Raw genomic sequence first — 15,600 nt, 5'->3', positions numbered from 1 at the left:
GAATTGTCTTAGGAAGGTTCTGAAGATCACCTGGCAAGATAAGGTACTAGAGGTCCTTTTTCAAGCTGAACTGCCAAGCATTCAAACTCTAATGCAAAGAACACAGCTCTGATAGGCTGCCATGTTGTTTGAATGCCAATCATACATTTGTCTAAAAGAGTATTTTGAAGAGAACTTTCACAAGGTAAGCACTCAACGTGGAGGTCAAGAGAAGCAACACAAGGACAGCCTAAAGGGCTCTCTGAAGAACTACAGTATGCATTAAAACACGTGAGACATTGCTATAGGACTATCCAAGCATGGTGTGCCCAAATCAAAGAAGGCACTGTGGTCTATTAGCAAAACATATTTACAATAGCTCAAAAGAACCATGAGATGTGCAAATTTAGAGACATCTCCATTCCAAATGTTCACACAAGCAATTTGTGCTTGACCTGTGGTATAAAGCCTTCCTAACTTGTACTGGTCTGATCAGCCACAGTTGGACATGCTGAACTTGACATGGTGATGTCATTTTGGTCCTCTTCAAGCATGAAGGACAAGTATCAATCATATAGGGACCAGACAACTAAACTGAAGCCAGAAATGGCACAAAGTTTTCAGATCTTGCTGGGGTACTGATTGAAATAGAGACTACCAAAAGCGCAGAACCATGAACTATGTGGAAAAAATGATTTTTTTTTTTAAAACAAGGGCTCCCTTGATCACTATGAGCCTGAAATAATTTGAACTAGAACAATGTACACAATGACCATAATAATATAAAGTATGACAAGCATGAAACACTTCAGAATTCTGAAAATCTAATGATGAAACATACTGTCACTCAGCAAGGAAGTGGAGAATACATTCTCAGATGTGGTCAACATGTAGATCTGTTTCATATGACTACACTTGTTACAAGGGAGAGCTTCTATATAATAGGAGAGGAAGGGGGAATTAGGAAGGTGATGGAAGAATGCTAGAATTACAATAACCACACTTAGCTACAACTTCTTTGTAGCAGTGGGTATGAATACCACATGTTAACATCAGACTTTTCATTATATTCTTTTATTTTGCTGACTTTTTTTCTTCCTCCTTTTGAATTCTTAAATATAACAAATGACTCTAAGAAAGAGTTAGAGAGAAGTATATACAATGATATAGGAGATATAAAAGCAAAAGATATAAATTTGTTAAATTTTTTTTTACCCTTATTTTCTGACAGCATTAATTCTAAGATAGAAGAGAGGCAAGGGATAGGCAACTGGGATTAAGTGACTTACTCAGGGCTACACAGTTAGAAAGTATCTGCCAGTCTTGAACCCAGGTCTGGCATTCTATCTACTGTGCTACCTAACTGTCCCATTAAAATGTATTTATTTTTTTTAAGTTCATTTAATTAATTGATTTAGAAATTTTCCCCATGATTACATGATTCATGTTCTTTCTCTCCCCTCCTCCCAACCCGCTCCCGTAGCCAATGAGCAAAAAACGCTGGATTTTACATGTATTATTGATCAAGACCTCTTTGCATATTATTAATAAAATTCACTTTTTAAAACACACACAGACACAAAATCAATAAAAAAAATTTAAACACAATAAAAAACAAAATTCAGGGGGACATAAATATGACAGTTTTGTTGTTTCCATCTTCTTAAATTTAATATAGTTTAACATTCCATGAACTAATCAATCCTATTTTTTCTTGCTCTTTGTATAACATCTGAATTTGTGATTAAGTTTATAATAAAAAAATTTGTAATGATTAGGGCTCATATTGAACTCTGAATAAACTCTTCTAAAATGCAAGCACCAAACAAACATTGAACCTAAAATAAAGAACCTAAAATAAATTGGAAAAAGTCATTAAACCAATGAAGAAATATAGGTGGGCAAGAAATTGTTCACAAGCCTGGTTGTGTTTCGACCAAAATTTTTTTAAATGTTTTTTTATTGACCAAAGGAAGACTCATAAAATACAAAATATCCAGTGAAGAAAACTGTCTCAAGATAGTTCTTCCCAAGGAAGTCTTAGTGATTTTCAAACTCAATTTCACAGATGCTGGAATCTTGATGTAATTCCAACCACTTTTTTCCATTCTCATTGTTCAGTCATTTCAGTTGTGTCCAACTCTTTTGTGACCCCTCCCTTGAGATTTTTTTGGTGAAGATACTAGAGTGAGTCTGCCATTTCCTTCTTTAACTCATTTGACAGATGAAGAAATTGAGGCTAAGTCAAGTGACTTGTCCAGGATCATATAGCTATTAAGTATCTGAAGCTAGATTTGAACTCAGGAAGAGGAGTCTTCCCAACTCTAGTCCCAGGGCTCTATCCATTGTGACAACTAGTTGTCTTTTTCTCCATTCTACTTTATTTGAGCAAAACTTTGGCAAAGGCTTTTAGAAGAATTTGGTACCTTCTTTCTGGCAAATTAGTGTTATGAAAACTTTTATAGTTCAATTAAATCTGTGTGTATCTAAATACAGGCAAAAACATATATGTCAATCTACAATTTAAAATGTGTTAATAAATGCTAAAAGTATAATTAGAAATACTTCACACATATACATATTATTAATATTTTTAAAAATATTTACCTTCTGTCTTAGTATAAATTTTAAGACAGAAGAGAGGCAATGGCTAGGTAATTGGAGTTAAGTAATCTAGCACTCTATCCACTGTGCTACCTACCCGCTGCTCCCACATGCATACTTACACCGGTAAATTCCAAATGGGGATACATCATATTGTAACTGGAAATAAAAGGTTAACTATAGACTTAGATTTATTCCTTAAAATTTTATTTAATTTATTAATTTATAACATTTCTCCATGGTTATATGATTCATGTTCTATCCCTCCCCTCCTCCCACACCCTCGCCCACATACAATTCCACTAGGTTTTACATGTTAGACTTAGATTTAAAAGGCCATATCATAAACATAAAAGCCAAATGGTATACAAGAATAAAACCAATGCAGCTGGAGTTAAATAGAAGAAAAAGCAACTTTTTTTTTAATTTAAATTTTGAATATTTTCTCATAGTTACATACTTCATGTTCTTTCCCTCTCCCCCAAGCCCCCCCAGTCCCCTTAGCCAAGGCACAATTCCACTGGGTTTTACATGTATCATTGATCAAGACCTAATTCCATATCATTGATAGTTGGACTAGAGTTTTCATTTAGTGCCTACATCCCCAATAATATCCCCAACAGCCCATGTGTTCAAGCAGGTTTCTCTTATAAAAGTTATTTCCAAGATATAAGAAATTGATTCAAATTTATATGAGTAAAAGTAAATGGCAAAAGGATATGAAGAGTCAGTATTCACAGGAAGAAATCAGTCATATAGAAAAAAAGCTCCAAATCACTAATTATCAGAAAAATGCAAATCATAAATTTCATACCAACTAGAGATGGGCAAAGACGACAAAACCTTGGAGGGGCTTTAGAGAAATGGGCACTGTTGATGGAGCTATAAATTGGTACAGCCAAATTGCTTCTGGAAAGCAGTTTGGAATTATGCCCCAAAAGTCACTAATTAGTGATCTTAGATATACCAGCATTAGTTGTATATTCCAAAAAGATCAAAGGGAGGGAAAAAAGGACCCAAATATACAAAGATATTTAAAGCAGCACTTTTTTGTAGCAAAGAATTGGAAATAAAGTGGTTGCCCATTAAATCAGCTAAAGCCTACCTAGGGGGAAAAATGGCACATAAATATAATAGAATGTAACTATGCCATAATAAATGCCAGAAGGAAGAAATGCCAGAAGGAATAGATTCAGAAACAGTTAGGAAATCTCTGGTGTAAAGTGAAGTGAGATGAACCAGGAGAAGACTGTTCACAGCAAGAGATGTAAGTAATCACAGTAAGGATGATCAGCTATTCTCAGTGATAAAAGCATCTAATACAATTCTGTAGGACTTATGATGAAAAATACTATTTGCCTCCAGATAAAAAACTGAAGGATACTATTTTTTAATTTATTTTTAATGCATGACTACATATATGTAACCTATATCAAAATGCATGCCTTCTCAGTAAGGGGGGAGGAAAGAGAGGGAGAATTTAGAACTTGCAATTTAAAAAACGAATGCTAAAAATTGTTTTTTCATGTAATTAGAAAAAACCAAAGTATTTAAAATCTGAAAAAAAGAAAAGGAAAAATATAGGAAATCTCATAGCAAGTAATAGTGAAGTGAACAGAACCAGGAATCCGATTTATACAATTGACAAAAAATGTGAAATAAAATAACTTTTAAAGACTTAAGAACTCCAAAGAATGACTGGTATGAATATGTGTTTCCCATAACTTGGCAGAGAGCTTATGGACTGGCACAGGTACAGAATGCCTTTTCAGACATGACCCAATTATGTACATTTATTTTGTTCAATTATACCTTTTTGTTACAAGAAAGGGCTTTTATTTTTTCCTTTTTGGGGGTAAGGATGACAATGTCAATAAAATGAAGAGGGAGGCAGCTGGGTAGCTCAGTGGATTGGGAGTCAGGCCTAGAGACGGGAGGTCCTAGGTTCAAATCTGGCCTCAGACACTTTCTAGCTGTGTGACTCTGGGCAAGTCACTTGACCCCCATTGCCTACCCTTACCACTCTTCCACCAAGGAGCCAATACACAGAAGTTAAGGGCTCCAAAAAAACCCAACGAAACAAATAAATAAAGTGAAAATAGTATCAATGAAACATTTAAAAAACATACAGAGGATGTCAGAATAAAGAAGGGGACTCATGCACAGAGCAATGGGAGCCCTACTGTAATTTATTATATATTTTTACAGTCTTGTGTAGTAAAATGTGGTTTCACATATAATCCCTTTACTATTCATGAAAATATTCATGTTTATTGATGCTTGCCAAGTTCATAATAAAAAACCCTCAAATAATCATGACAAAAGGAAAACAGAAATTGTGATTTTAAAAACTGGCATTTCAATAAATCTTTTGAAGTCCAATACAGAATTCGCAAAAAATTTGAGTTGAGCTGACTAGAAACTCAGCACAAGATAATTATGTTCAAAATAACAGATCTAATAAACTCTCCCCCCCCCCTTCCCCCAAACCCTTAGCTTCTATGTTGGATCCAATACTGCATATTGGCTCCAAGGCAGAAGAGTGGTAAGGGCTAGGCAATGGGGGTTAAGTTACTTGCCCAGGGTCACACAGCTGGGAAGTGTCTGAGGCCAGATTTGAACCTAGGACCTCTCGTTTCTAGGCCTGGCTCTCAATCCACTCAATTACCCAGCTGCCCCCTCTAATAAACTCTTAATCAGACCATGTGTGGGGTTATATTTTAAGAGGATCACTGACAAAAAGGATTGTCAAGAGAAAGATGGCCTTGATAGTTAAGTCTATACATCATATAAGTAATAACAGAATATGTGGAGATATTTAGCCTAAAGCTACACTAAACTCTGGGTTCACAATAGATGTTTGTTTCTAGACAGTTTTGTTCCATATGGTTCCACAGGGGCGAAAGTTATAAGAAGACAGCATTCAAATCACTATACAGAAGAACTTTCTTACATTATGAGCAATTCCAAACTAGAATATCACAAAAAGTAGTTATGGTAGTTAAGGTCTTCATTATAGAATTTCTAAGCAGAGGCTAAATATGATCACCTGTCAAGGAATTTCTGCCCTGGGTAGGAGACAATATCCAAGAAGATAATTAGTAATGAAAAATCATAGCCTCAGAAATCTACAGACAAATGAGCAGGGAAATGTTGAAAAAAGGTAAAACTCAGGCTATTAACAACTAAGCAAATTCTATCTTACATGTATTACACATATGGCGAAATGTGATTTATGACTGAATATGAAAGTATAATATACCTTAAGGGACAAAAGAGTGTTATTTTTATATCAACAAAAAGATATACCTACACAAGAAATATCAGCAACTTAAAGCTAATAAAGAGGAGTACTGAGTAGGAAGCAATGGAAAAAGAAGCAGAAATAATACTATGCTAATATAGTGTATTATTATAGACATGGACCTAAATAAAAGGGCATCAAGAAGGTATAGCTGCAGGGAAAAAAGCCACAAACTTGGAACAGAGGTGTAACAGAGCAGTAAAGGGGAATGTCAACTAAGAGAACATCTGCTTACAGCCCCCTCTCTATTATCATTCATTGCACCTAAAAATGGACTTAGTAGAATAATCATTTCATTCCTCAAGAAGTAGAAGCAACAATGGAAGAATTGCTATCCTGGACCTGCTTCAGCCCAATGAGGAGGACATGGATTCTCAAGTAAAAAATGGTATAAACCTAGGGAGAGAACCACCATGCCAGCTTCTGACACAAGGAAGAGAATACCGAGTATAATCTAACATGTACCCTAAATTTTGGATACATGGTTTGAGAGTGGATTCCAAAAGATTCAGAGAAAGGAAAGTACAATCCTATTACTTAATATTCTACAGGGAAGTCAGCCCAAGAGGGATACTCCCCAATTTGGCCTCACACTAACTAGCTGTGTAAAGGGAATCCCCTCCCCCTCTGGGGTAGTGGACTTACTTCTCACATCCTGCATGTTTGCGCTGCATGACTGGACATTAACGTGAATGCACAGGTAATGCGTAAGGGAGGATATAAAGGAAGGGGTGCAGGGCGATTACCTGGATGTTGGCAGTGTGGGAAGCTGGCTAAGAGCCATGTGGAAGGAGCAACACGTGGTCAGGTTAGAAAATAGGCTTTAAACCCCTACCTATCTGCTTTCTTTATCTCAAGTGATTATTAGTAAACTCAATGAAACTAAGAACCTGGGGTTTGTAATTTAATTGTAACATAGCTGTGTGACCCTGGGTGAACCACTTAATCACAAATGCCTAACCTTTACCATTCTTCTACCTTAGAATCAATATTTAGCATGTTAAGACACCATTAGGTAATGGTTAAAAAAAAAAAATGAATGAATTTAATGATACAAATACCAATGATACCAATGAGGAAGAAAAGGAGAATCTATGAGAGATTTATTTGGATTCATAGGTTAGGTAATCAACTTAACATTTTTCAAAAGAAGGGTAAGAAGCAAGGAATGATAACTCCCCAGGATAGTACAACCCTCTAAAAATAGTATGCCTCCCCAACTTAAAATTTTTTTTATTAATTTTACACTAGTAACAATGTTATACTAAATTAAAAAAAAAGATAAATAGATCATTGAAATGGGATACACCAGACAAAACCAAATACATATAAAAGGTTAGTGTTTGACAGACCTTTGGAAAATACCTAGGGAAAGGATTATTTAACAAATGTATTTTGGAAAAGAGGTTGGAAGTTATAGCTATGAATTTAGACTCATGCCATATATATCACAAATTTCAACTAAAAATAATGGATGGAAGAAATGTTTTTTGAAATTGTGACGGTGATATGACTTCTATTTTTAAAAAATAGTTGTAATGAATACGGTAAATGTGCTTGACTAAACAAATATTTCTACATACAAAGAAAAAATAGATTAAGGAAAAAATTATGGCTAATGTGACATTAAAAAAATGGCTGAATTATACATGGAACTATTAAAAATTCATGAATGTAATGCCCCATCCAAAATGGATGAATGAGGGTAGCTAGGTGGCTCAGTGGATATAGTCCCATAGACTAAGGCTAAGGGATAGGAGGTGTTAGGTTCAAATCTGGCCTCAGACACTTCTTAGTTATGTGCCCTGGAAAAGTCACTTAACCCCAGAGTTGCCTAGCCTTTACCACTCTTCTGTCTTGGAAATGATACTTAGTATTGAGTCTAAAATAAGATGGTAAGGATTTTTTTAAAAATGGATAAATGACTAAAGGATATAAAGACAATTTATTAAAGAAAAATATAAACTGTTAATAATCATTTAGGGGGAAAGTTAAACATTATTAATAATTGAAGCAATATAAATTAAAACAACTTTAAAGTATGACTTCACACTCAAATTGACAAAATAATTAAAAGCAATGAAACACAATTTTAATGACATTATTGAGGCAGTCATTCATTACTAATAGAACTATAAAGTTGAATCTTTTTTGTAAAGCCATTAAGTAGGGTGTAATAAAAGTTATAACAACTGAGATTTTTGGAAATGGAATAATGTTAATTCTTTTTCATTACAGAATTATAGACATGTTTTTATGGGGAAAATTTTTGCTTCCAAATAATACAGAACACATCTTAAAATATGGCAATCATTTAAAATAATCTTGTGCTTAAAGAAAATTAACTTTATAAAAATGACTAAGTATAACTATTATTAGGCTGAAAGAAAATGTTGCAATAAAAAATTAAACTAAATCCATTTAAAAAAGGAAATGGCAACTTATGGCCTGGCCCTTTAAATTCAGAATATGGCTTATTTCTAATCCAAAATAATAATTATTTTTTAAACTTTAAAATTTGAACAGTTTCTTTAAAGATAAATTGATGCCTTTTCCCCTCACACTGCTTGAACACTCACTTTTAACAAATATATGTATTGTTAACAGTGTATATATGCCTCATTCCACACCTCCAGTCCACTGCCTTTCAGCCCTTGAGTTATGGTTCACTATCAGTATTATGGAATCAACATCATTCAATGCAATGGTTGGTGTCATCCAAGTTTAGGTTTCCTTTATACCACTGTGATCATTGAGTAAATTCTGCTCTTGGTTCTGCTTATTATTATTCTTTTTTTTTTTTTTACCTCCCAGTCATGCAAGTTTTCCAAGGTTCTCTAAAATTCTTCGTATCTGTTAATTCTTATTTCACTATATGCTGATATGACAATTTATTCAGTCATTTCACAATTGATGAAATACTTTCTTTCCAGTTTCTTGCTACCACAAAAAGTGCTACTACCAATACTTTATTGTCTTAGACTTTCTTGGAAATATATTTAGTTGTTTCTGCTAAAGAATATATCTCAAATACTGAACAATCTTTCATAAGTTTATTAGTCATTATAATGAATATCATTAACATAATTATTTCCAAATATCTAACTTTAGATTAAAAAAATCTAACTTTATACAGAAAAATTTCTTATACAAGAAAGATCAATAAAATTTATTCAGTTCATAGAACAGAGTTAGATGACCTCAGTTCTTATCACAAAGTCATGTAACCTCAGACAAGTCACTTGGCCTCTAATGTGCCTATTTCCAATAGGTAACTGGTACCTATTACCAACTGGTAAAAAATAGGGATAAGCCTCTCCTAGACAGCACTAATAAAATCAAGCTGGTAAAAAAATACCATTCCTTAAATTAAAGTATTACTATTTCTACTTGCAAATGTTTTCTTTTGATGTCCAATTTCTCCTGACCCCGTCCCTCCAATATGATAGTTTAAGTAATTCTTCCAAAAATACAACACCTTAAATTAGGGAAAAAAAAAAAAAAAAAAAACACCTCACAACAATGAGAGAAAAAGACATACTCTGTATGTGGTCGGACAGAAGATACACCAGCTGAACTGGTACTAGGTTCTTCAGCGATTCCTCCACCATCCAAAAACATTGTGACAGCCATCTCCAGGTTATTGTTGCAGGCTTCAAGCATATGTTTCCCCACACTTTCACTTGCACCTAAAAACAAAACAAAAAAGAGTCAGAAGGGAAAAAAAGTCAAAGGCAGACTTTTACACTAAGTGTGTACTATATAATATAATACTAGTAATTGAGAAGTTTTTCTTATATTTTACATGCTCATCTGTCCCCACTACATGCCTAAAGTTTAGAAATTAATTACTTGTAAATTAAAAAAATTAAGTTTAATTAAACTTAATTAAAAATTAAAAGCCAGGGTACCATTTCAGTTATCAAGATTGGCAAATATAACAGTAAAGGAAAGTGACAAATGTTGGAGGGAATGTGGCAAAATTGGGACACTATTGCATTGCTGGTGGAGTTGTAAACTGAGCGCCAACCATTCTGGAGGGCAATTTGTAACTATTCCCAAGTAGCTATAAGATAATTCATACCTTTGATCCAGTAATACTTCTAGGCAAAAAAAAAAAAAATGGGGAAAGGACCTACTTGTACAAAAATATTTATAGCTACTCTCTTTGTTGTGGCAAAGAATTGGAAACTGAAGGAATATCCATTGACTGGGGAATAGCTAAACATATATGTAGTATATGTAGTGGTGGAGTACTATTATATTGGAAGGAATGATGAACAGGAAGATTTCAGAAAGAGCTGAAAAGACCCACACGAACTGATGTGGAGTGAAATAAGGAGAACCAGGAGAACATTGTATACAGTAACAGCAATATTGTGGAATGATCAACTGTGATAGACTTAGCTACTTTGAGCAATACAATGATCCAGAACAATTCAGAGGAACTTTACTATCCACCTCCAGAGAAAGCAGTATTAGATTTGTGTTTTTGTTTGGGGTTTTGATTTTACATGATTATTTTCTTACAAAAATGACCAATATGGAAATATGTTTTGAATGATGATACATGTATAACCCAGATAACTTGCCAGCTCCAAGAGGGTGAAGGGAGGGGGAGGGAGACAATCTGGAACACAAAACTTTGGAAATTTTATGTTGATATTTGTTATTACATGTAATTGGCAAAGTAAAATGTATTTACAAAAAAATAAAAATATAAGCTTAGATTTTTAAACTATTTGTAGACAAATATGGGGATGAGGTATAATTGAAATAAAAGCAGTTCCCCATGGGAAGATTGATATGAACTGATACAAAGTGAAGCAGAACTAGGAAAGCAATAAACACAACAAAAATTATGTAACTAGAAAGAAAAATAAAACAATTGAAACTGAGTAACATGAAATTATAATGAACAAGCTTGTATTCAAGAGACAATGAAACAATATTTTCCATAACTCTTCTGCAGAAGTGGAAATGCATTGATGGACCTCTGTTTAAAGTGTAGAATATGTAAAAGAGAAGAGTGAGAAACATTTAAAAATAGATTGGGCAGAGGGCCTTGATTTCCAGGCTAAAGAATTTGGAATTATTTACAGGAAACGGAGTAGTGTTGAAAAGTTTTGAAGAGTAAATTTATGTGGTCGTGTTCGTGTGTGTGTGTGTGTGTGTGTGTGTGTGTGTGTGTGTGTGTGCGCACGGACACGTGCATAAGTGTATAATGTGGCTCTGAGAAGGAAAAGAATAGATGGGACATTTTGAGGTCTTGGACCTAGAATTATTGGATCTGACAATTAACTGGTTATGTTGAATAGGTGAATCTTAAGAAAATATTTTCAGTATGGATTACTGTAGTAATACGAATGCTTCTAAAAAACTCACTTGCCATTTTCATGGAACATGTTCAACACAGGATCCAGTAAAGTAATTATGTAGAACTAATAAAATGCATCACTCAAGAGATGCGTCATCAGAAAAGAAGATGGTGTGATCACATGAGGAAGAATAACAGGCCTGAGTAATGCCCTAGTACTCATAAAATGGTTTAAAAAATATTATGGATATAAAAAAAGTATTGAATGGGTTGCCATGGAGAAAGTACCCATATATCTCAGATCCACTGAAAATGAGGCAAACAAAATAAAGAATTTTCAATCAAGCTATAGCTATCTTGTTGCTATAGAAAAAGAAAAGTTTTAACAGCTGACTAGCACTGGCCAGGTAACCAGATTAGTGTTCTTAAAATCTTGGAAATTCAATTTACTTAATAAATGGTAGCAAATCCTTTTTTGAACTTTTAAGACATATCTACTTTTAAAAAAAATTCTGACAATTTCATAATTTTAATAAAAACCATCTAAGTAGAACTTAGTCATCTATGAGCCAGGATTTAAATTTAAGTCTTGATTACCAAATCCGATCCACTTTCTATCAGATGACGCTATTTTAAAGAGAGGTATTAAATTCTCTTATAAGAAATTACTCCCTGTAGTTTCATGCAAAGTATAATTCTGATCCTCTGTGTAACTGTTGATTTACATAGATAGATTAACTTATACGATAAACCAAAAACTTTATTCTATATCAAAGTGCTTCCACTTCATAATCTTTACAACTAACTACTCCAAATTAGAAAATTAGTTCCTGGAAAGAAGGATCTAGAAAATAACTTTTGTAGACAGTGTTCAATTAGTATTTGGTTTCTGAAGCCATGACCCCATGAGGATTATAAAGAATGTTTCTTGAAGATTTACAAATCTGATCATGAGGTCTTTAAAATTGATGGGAGGAAGGGGGCAGCTAGGTGGCTTAGTTGATTGAGAGTTAGACCTAGAGACAGGAGGTTCTAAGTTCAAATGGGCAAGTCACAACTCCCATTGCCTAGCCCTTACTGCTCTTCTGCCTTAGAACCAGTACATGGTATTAATTCTAAAATGGAAGATAAGGGTTTAAAAATAAAATAAAATAAAATGAATAGATGGGAGAAGAGGGAAGATATATTACCCAGATAAAGTTGCTTAACTATATAATAGGAAAAAAATAAACATGTTTAAGAGGCATCATAGTAGAAATAATTCTAAGTAATAAGCAATCAGGTGATTCTCAAGTGAAAAAAGGGCAGTGGCTAGAATAGGCAACCAATAACCCTTTGAGTCTAGTTAGAAAGTACTACAATCAAAGAAAACCCTACCCCCCAAAACCAATATTTTGGGCAGTCCTGGTCACCCAGGTTCAGTGTGATCCTCAATTCTTCTCTTTCACATTCCATATATCCAATCTGTTGCCAAGTCTTTGCCATTTTTACCTTCACATCTCCACTGTAAGATCCTTTTTTCCATTCTCAGAGGCCACCCTTATTCAAGTTTTCATCATCTCACATTTAGATTACTTTAAGACCCTTCTGGTTGATCTCCCTGCTTCCAAAGTCTCTCTCCCCACTTTAGTACTTCCTCCATTCAGCTGCCAAAAGTACTATTCCTAAAGCATGGACCTGACTGCGTTACTCTTCCCTACTCACTAAATTCCAGTGGATCTCTATTATCTCCAGGATCAACAACCAATAGTCCCCCAAGTCTAGTTGGAAGACTTCCTGCCTTTCCAGTCTTCCACTTTATTTATTACTACATGGAAGAGTCAGTCACAGCAACCTCTTTGCGGTTCCTTACATAATATGCTCCATCTTCCATCTTCATGTCTTTTCACTAGCAGTTCCTTCATACCTGGAATGTTCTTTCCCTCATTTTCCTCTGCCTCTTGGCTTCTTTTAAGACTCAACTCAATCCAACACATTATGAGCAGCAAGAGGTAGAAAGAGAAACACCATTTAAAATCACCCTAGACAATATAAAATACTTGGGAATCTATCTACCAAAACAAACACAGCAATTATACGAAAACAACTACAAAACACTTTCCAAAAAAATAAAACTGGACATAATAAAAATGAACATTCTACCCAAATTAATTTACCTATTTAGTGCCATACCTATCAAATTACCAAAAAACTTTTTTACTGAATTAGGAAAAACTATAACAAAGTTCATTTGGAATAACAAAAGGTCAAGAATATCAAGGGAAATAATGAAAAAAAAAATGTGAAGGAAGGGGGCCTAGCAGTACCAGACATTAAACTATACTATAAAGCAACAGTCATCAAAACAATATGGTACTGGCTAAGAGACAGAAGGGAGGATCAGTGGAATAGACTTGGGGTAAATGACATCAGCAAGACTGTGTATGATAAACCCAAAGAGCCCAACTTTTGGGACATGAATCCACTATTTGACAAAAACTGCTGGGAAATTTGGAAAACAATATGGGAGAGATTAGGTTTAGATCAACATCTCACACCCTACACCAAGATAAATTCAGAATGGGTGAATGACCTGAATATAAAGAGGGAAACTATAAATAAGTTAAGTGAACACAAAACAGTATACCTGTCAGATCTCTGGGAAAGGAAAGATTTTAAAACCAAGCAAGAGTTAGAGAAAATTACAAAATGTAAATTAAATGGTTTTGATTATATTAAGCTAAAAAGCTTTTGTACAAACAAAAATAATGTAGTCAAAATCATAAGGGAAACAACAAATTGGGAAAAAAATCTTTATAACAAAAAACTCTGACAGGGGTCTAATCACTCAAATATACAAGGAGTTAAATCAATTGTATAAAAAATCAAGCCATTCCCCAATTGAAAAATGGGCAAGAGACATGAATAGGCAATTCTCAGGTAAAGAAATCAAAAGTATCAACAAGCACATGAGAAAGTGTTCTAAATCTCTAATAATTAGAGAAATGCAAATCAAAACAACTCTGAGGTACCACCTCACACCTAGCAGATTGGCTAAAATAAAAGAAGGGGAGAGTAATGAATGCTGGAGGGGATGTGGCAAAATTGGGACATTAATGCATTGCTGGTGGAGTTGTGAACTGATCCGGCAATTTGGAACTATGCTCAAAGGGCTATAAAAGAATGCCTGCCCTTTGATCCAGCCATACCATTGTTGGGTTTGTACCCCAAAGAGATCATAGATAAACATACTTGTACGAAAATATTTATAGCTGCACTTTTTGTAGTGGCAAAGAACTGGAAAGGGAGGGTATGTCCTTCAATTGGGGAATGGCTCAACAAACTGTGGTATATGCGGGTGATGGAATACTATTGTGCTAAAAGGAATAATAAACTGGAGGAGTTCCATGTGAACTGGAAAGATCTCCAGGAACTGATGCAGAGTGAAAGGAGCAGAGCCAGAAGAACATTGTACACAGAGACTGATATACTATGGTAAAATCGAATGTAATGGACTTCTGTACCAGCAACAATGCAATGACACATGACAGCTCTGAGGGATTTATGGTAAAAGAACGCTACCCACATTCAGAGGAAGATCTGCAGGAGAGGAAACATAGAAGATAAACAATTGCTTGAATGCAGGGGCTGAGGAGGACATGATTGGGGGTGTGGTCTCGAAACTACCACACCAATGCAACTATCAACAATTTGGAAATAGGTCTTGATCAATGACACATGTTAGAACCAGTAGAAATGTGCATCGGCCATGGGTGGGGGGAGAGCGGGGGGGGGGGGGGGGGTGAAGGGGAAAGTAGGGGCATAAAGTATGTAAACAGGTTAAAAATGAATATTAATAAATGTTTAAAAAAAAAAGACTCAACTCAAAATCTCACCTTGTATATGAAGCCTTTCCCAATCTCAGGCTATTTTAGCAAAAATTTAAGGGATCTCCTTAGCTTAGTAGAGTATCTGGCACATAGTAGTGCTTAACAAATGCTTACTAGTCAAAAATGTCTTCAATTCTCTTTGCTCATTTTCCTCTGTGATCCACAGAATCATGCTGCTTTCAGACTAATCTATCTTATATGTCAGATCTGATCATGTTACTACTTCTGCTCAAAATTCTTCAATGGTTACGTAATGCTCATTCAGTTAAGGTCAAATACCTCTACTTTGCATCCAGGGACCTTCACTATTAAATGTCATGCTACCCTGCCAGCCTTATCTCATAAAATTATTCATAGAAGAATAGTCTGGCACTGTAGATAGGAAATGGACTGAAAATCAGAAAGACCTGGGTTCAAATCCAACCTCAAACAATATCTGTGTAATCCCAGATCACTTAACTTCTCTGAATCTCAGTCTCTCCATCTAGGAAAAAATGGAGATAACTGTAATAGTCTTGCAAGACTTT

General features: G+C 34.7%; 1 protein-coding gene across 1 annotated transcript in view; it reads right to left on the bottom strand.

The window, feature by feature from the left end:
- UBXN7 (UBX domain protein 7) overlaps positions 1-15,600 on the bottom strand; it is a 54,798-nt gene that overhangs the window by 20,297 nt on the left and 18,901 nt on the right. The window contains exon 2 of the mRNA XM_044670009.1: positions 9,429-9,576. Coding sequence (XP_044525944.1) covers positions 9,429-9,576 — 148 coding nt within the window. The remainder of the gene's footprint in view (positions 1-9,428; positions 9,577-15,600) is intronic.

This window comes from Gracilinanus agilis, chromosome 3, assembly GCF_016433145.1.
Source record: "Gracilinanus agilis isolate LMUSP501 chromosome 3, AgileGrace, whole genome shotgun sequence".
Classification (NCBI taxonomy): domain Eukaryota; kingdom Metazoa; phylum Chordata; class Mammalia; order Didelphimorphia; family Didelphidae; genus Gracilinanus; species Gracilinanus agilis.
Note: the sequence above shows the minus strand (reverse complement) of the source record. Positions and strands in the feature narration are given on the sequence as shown.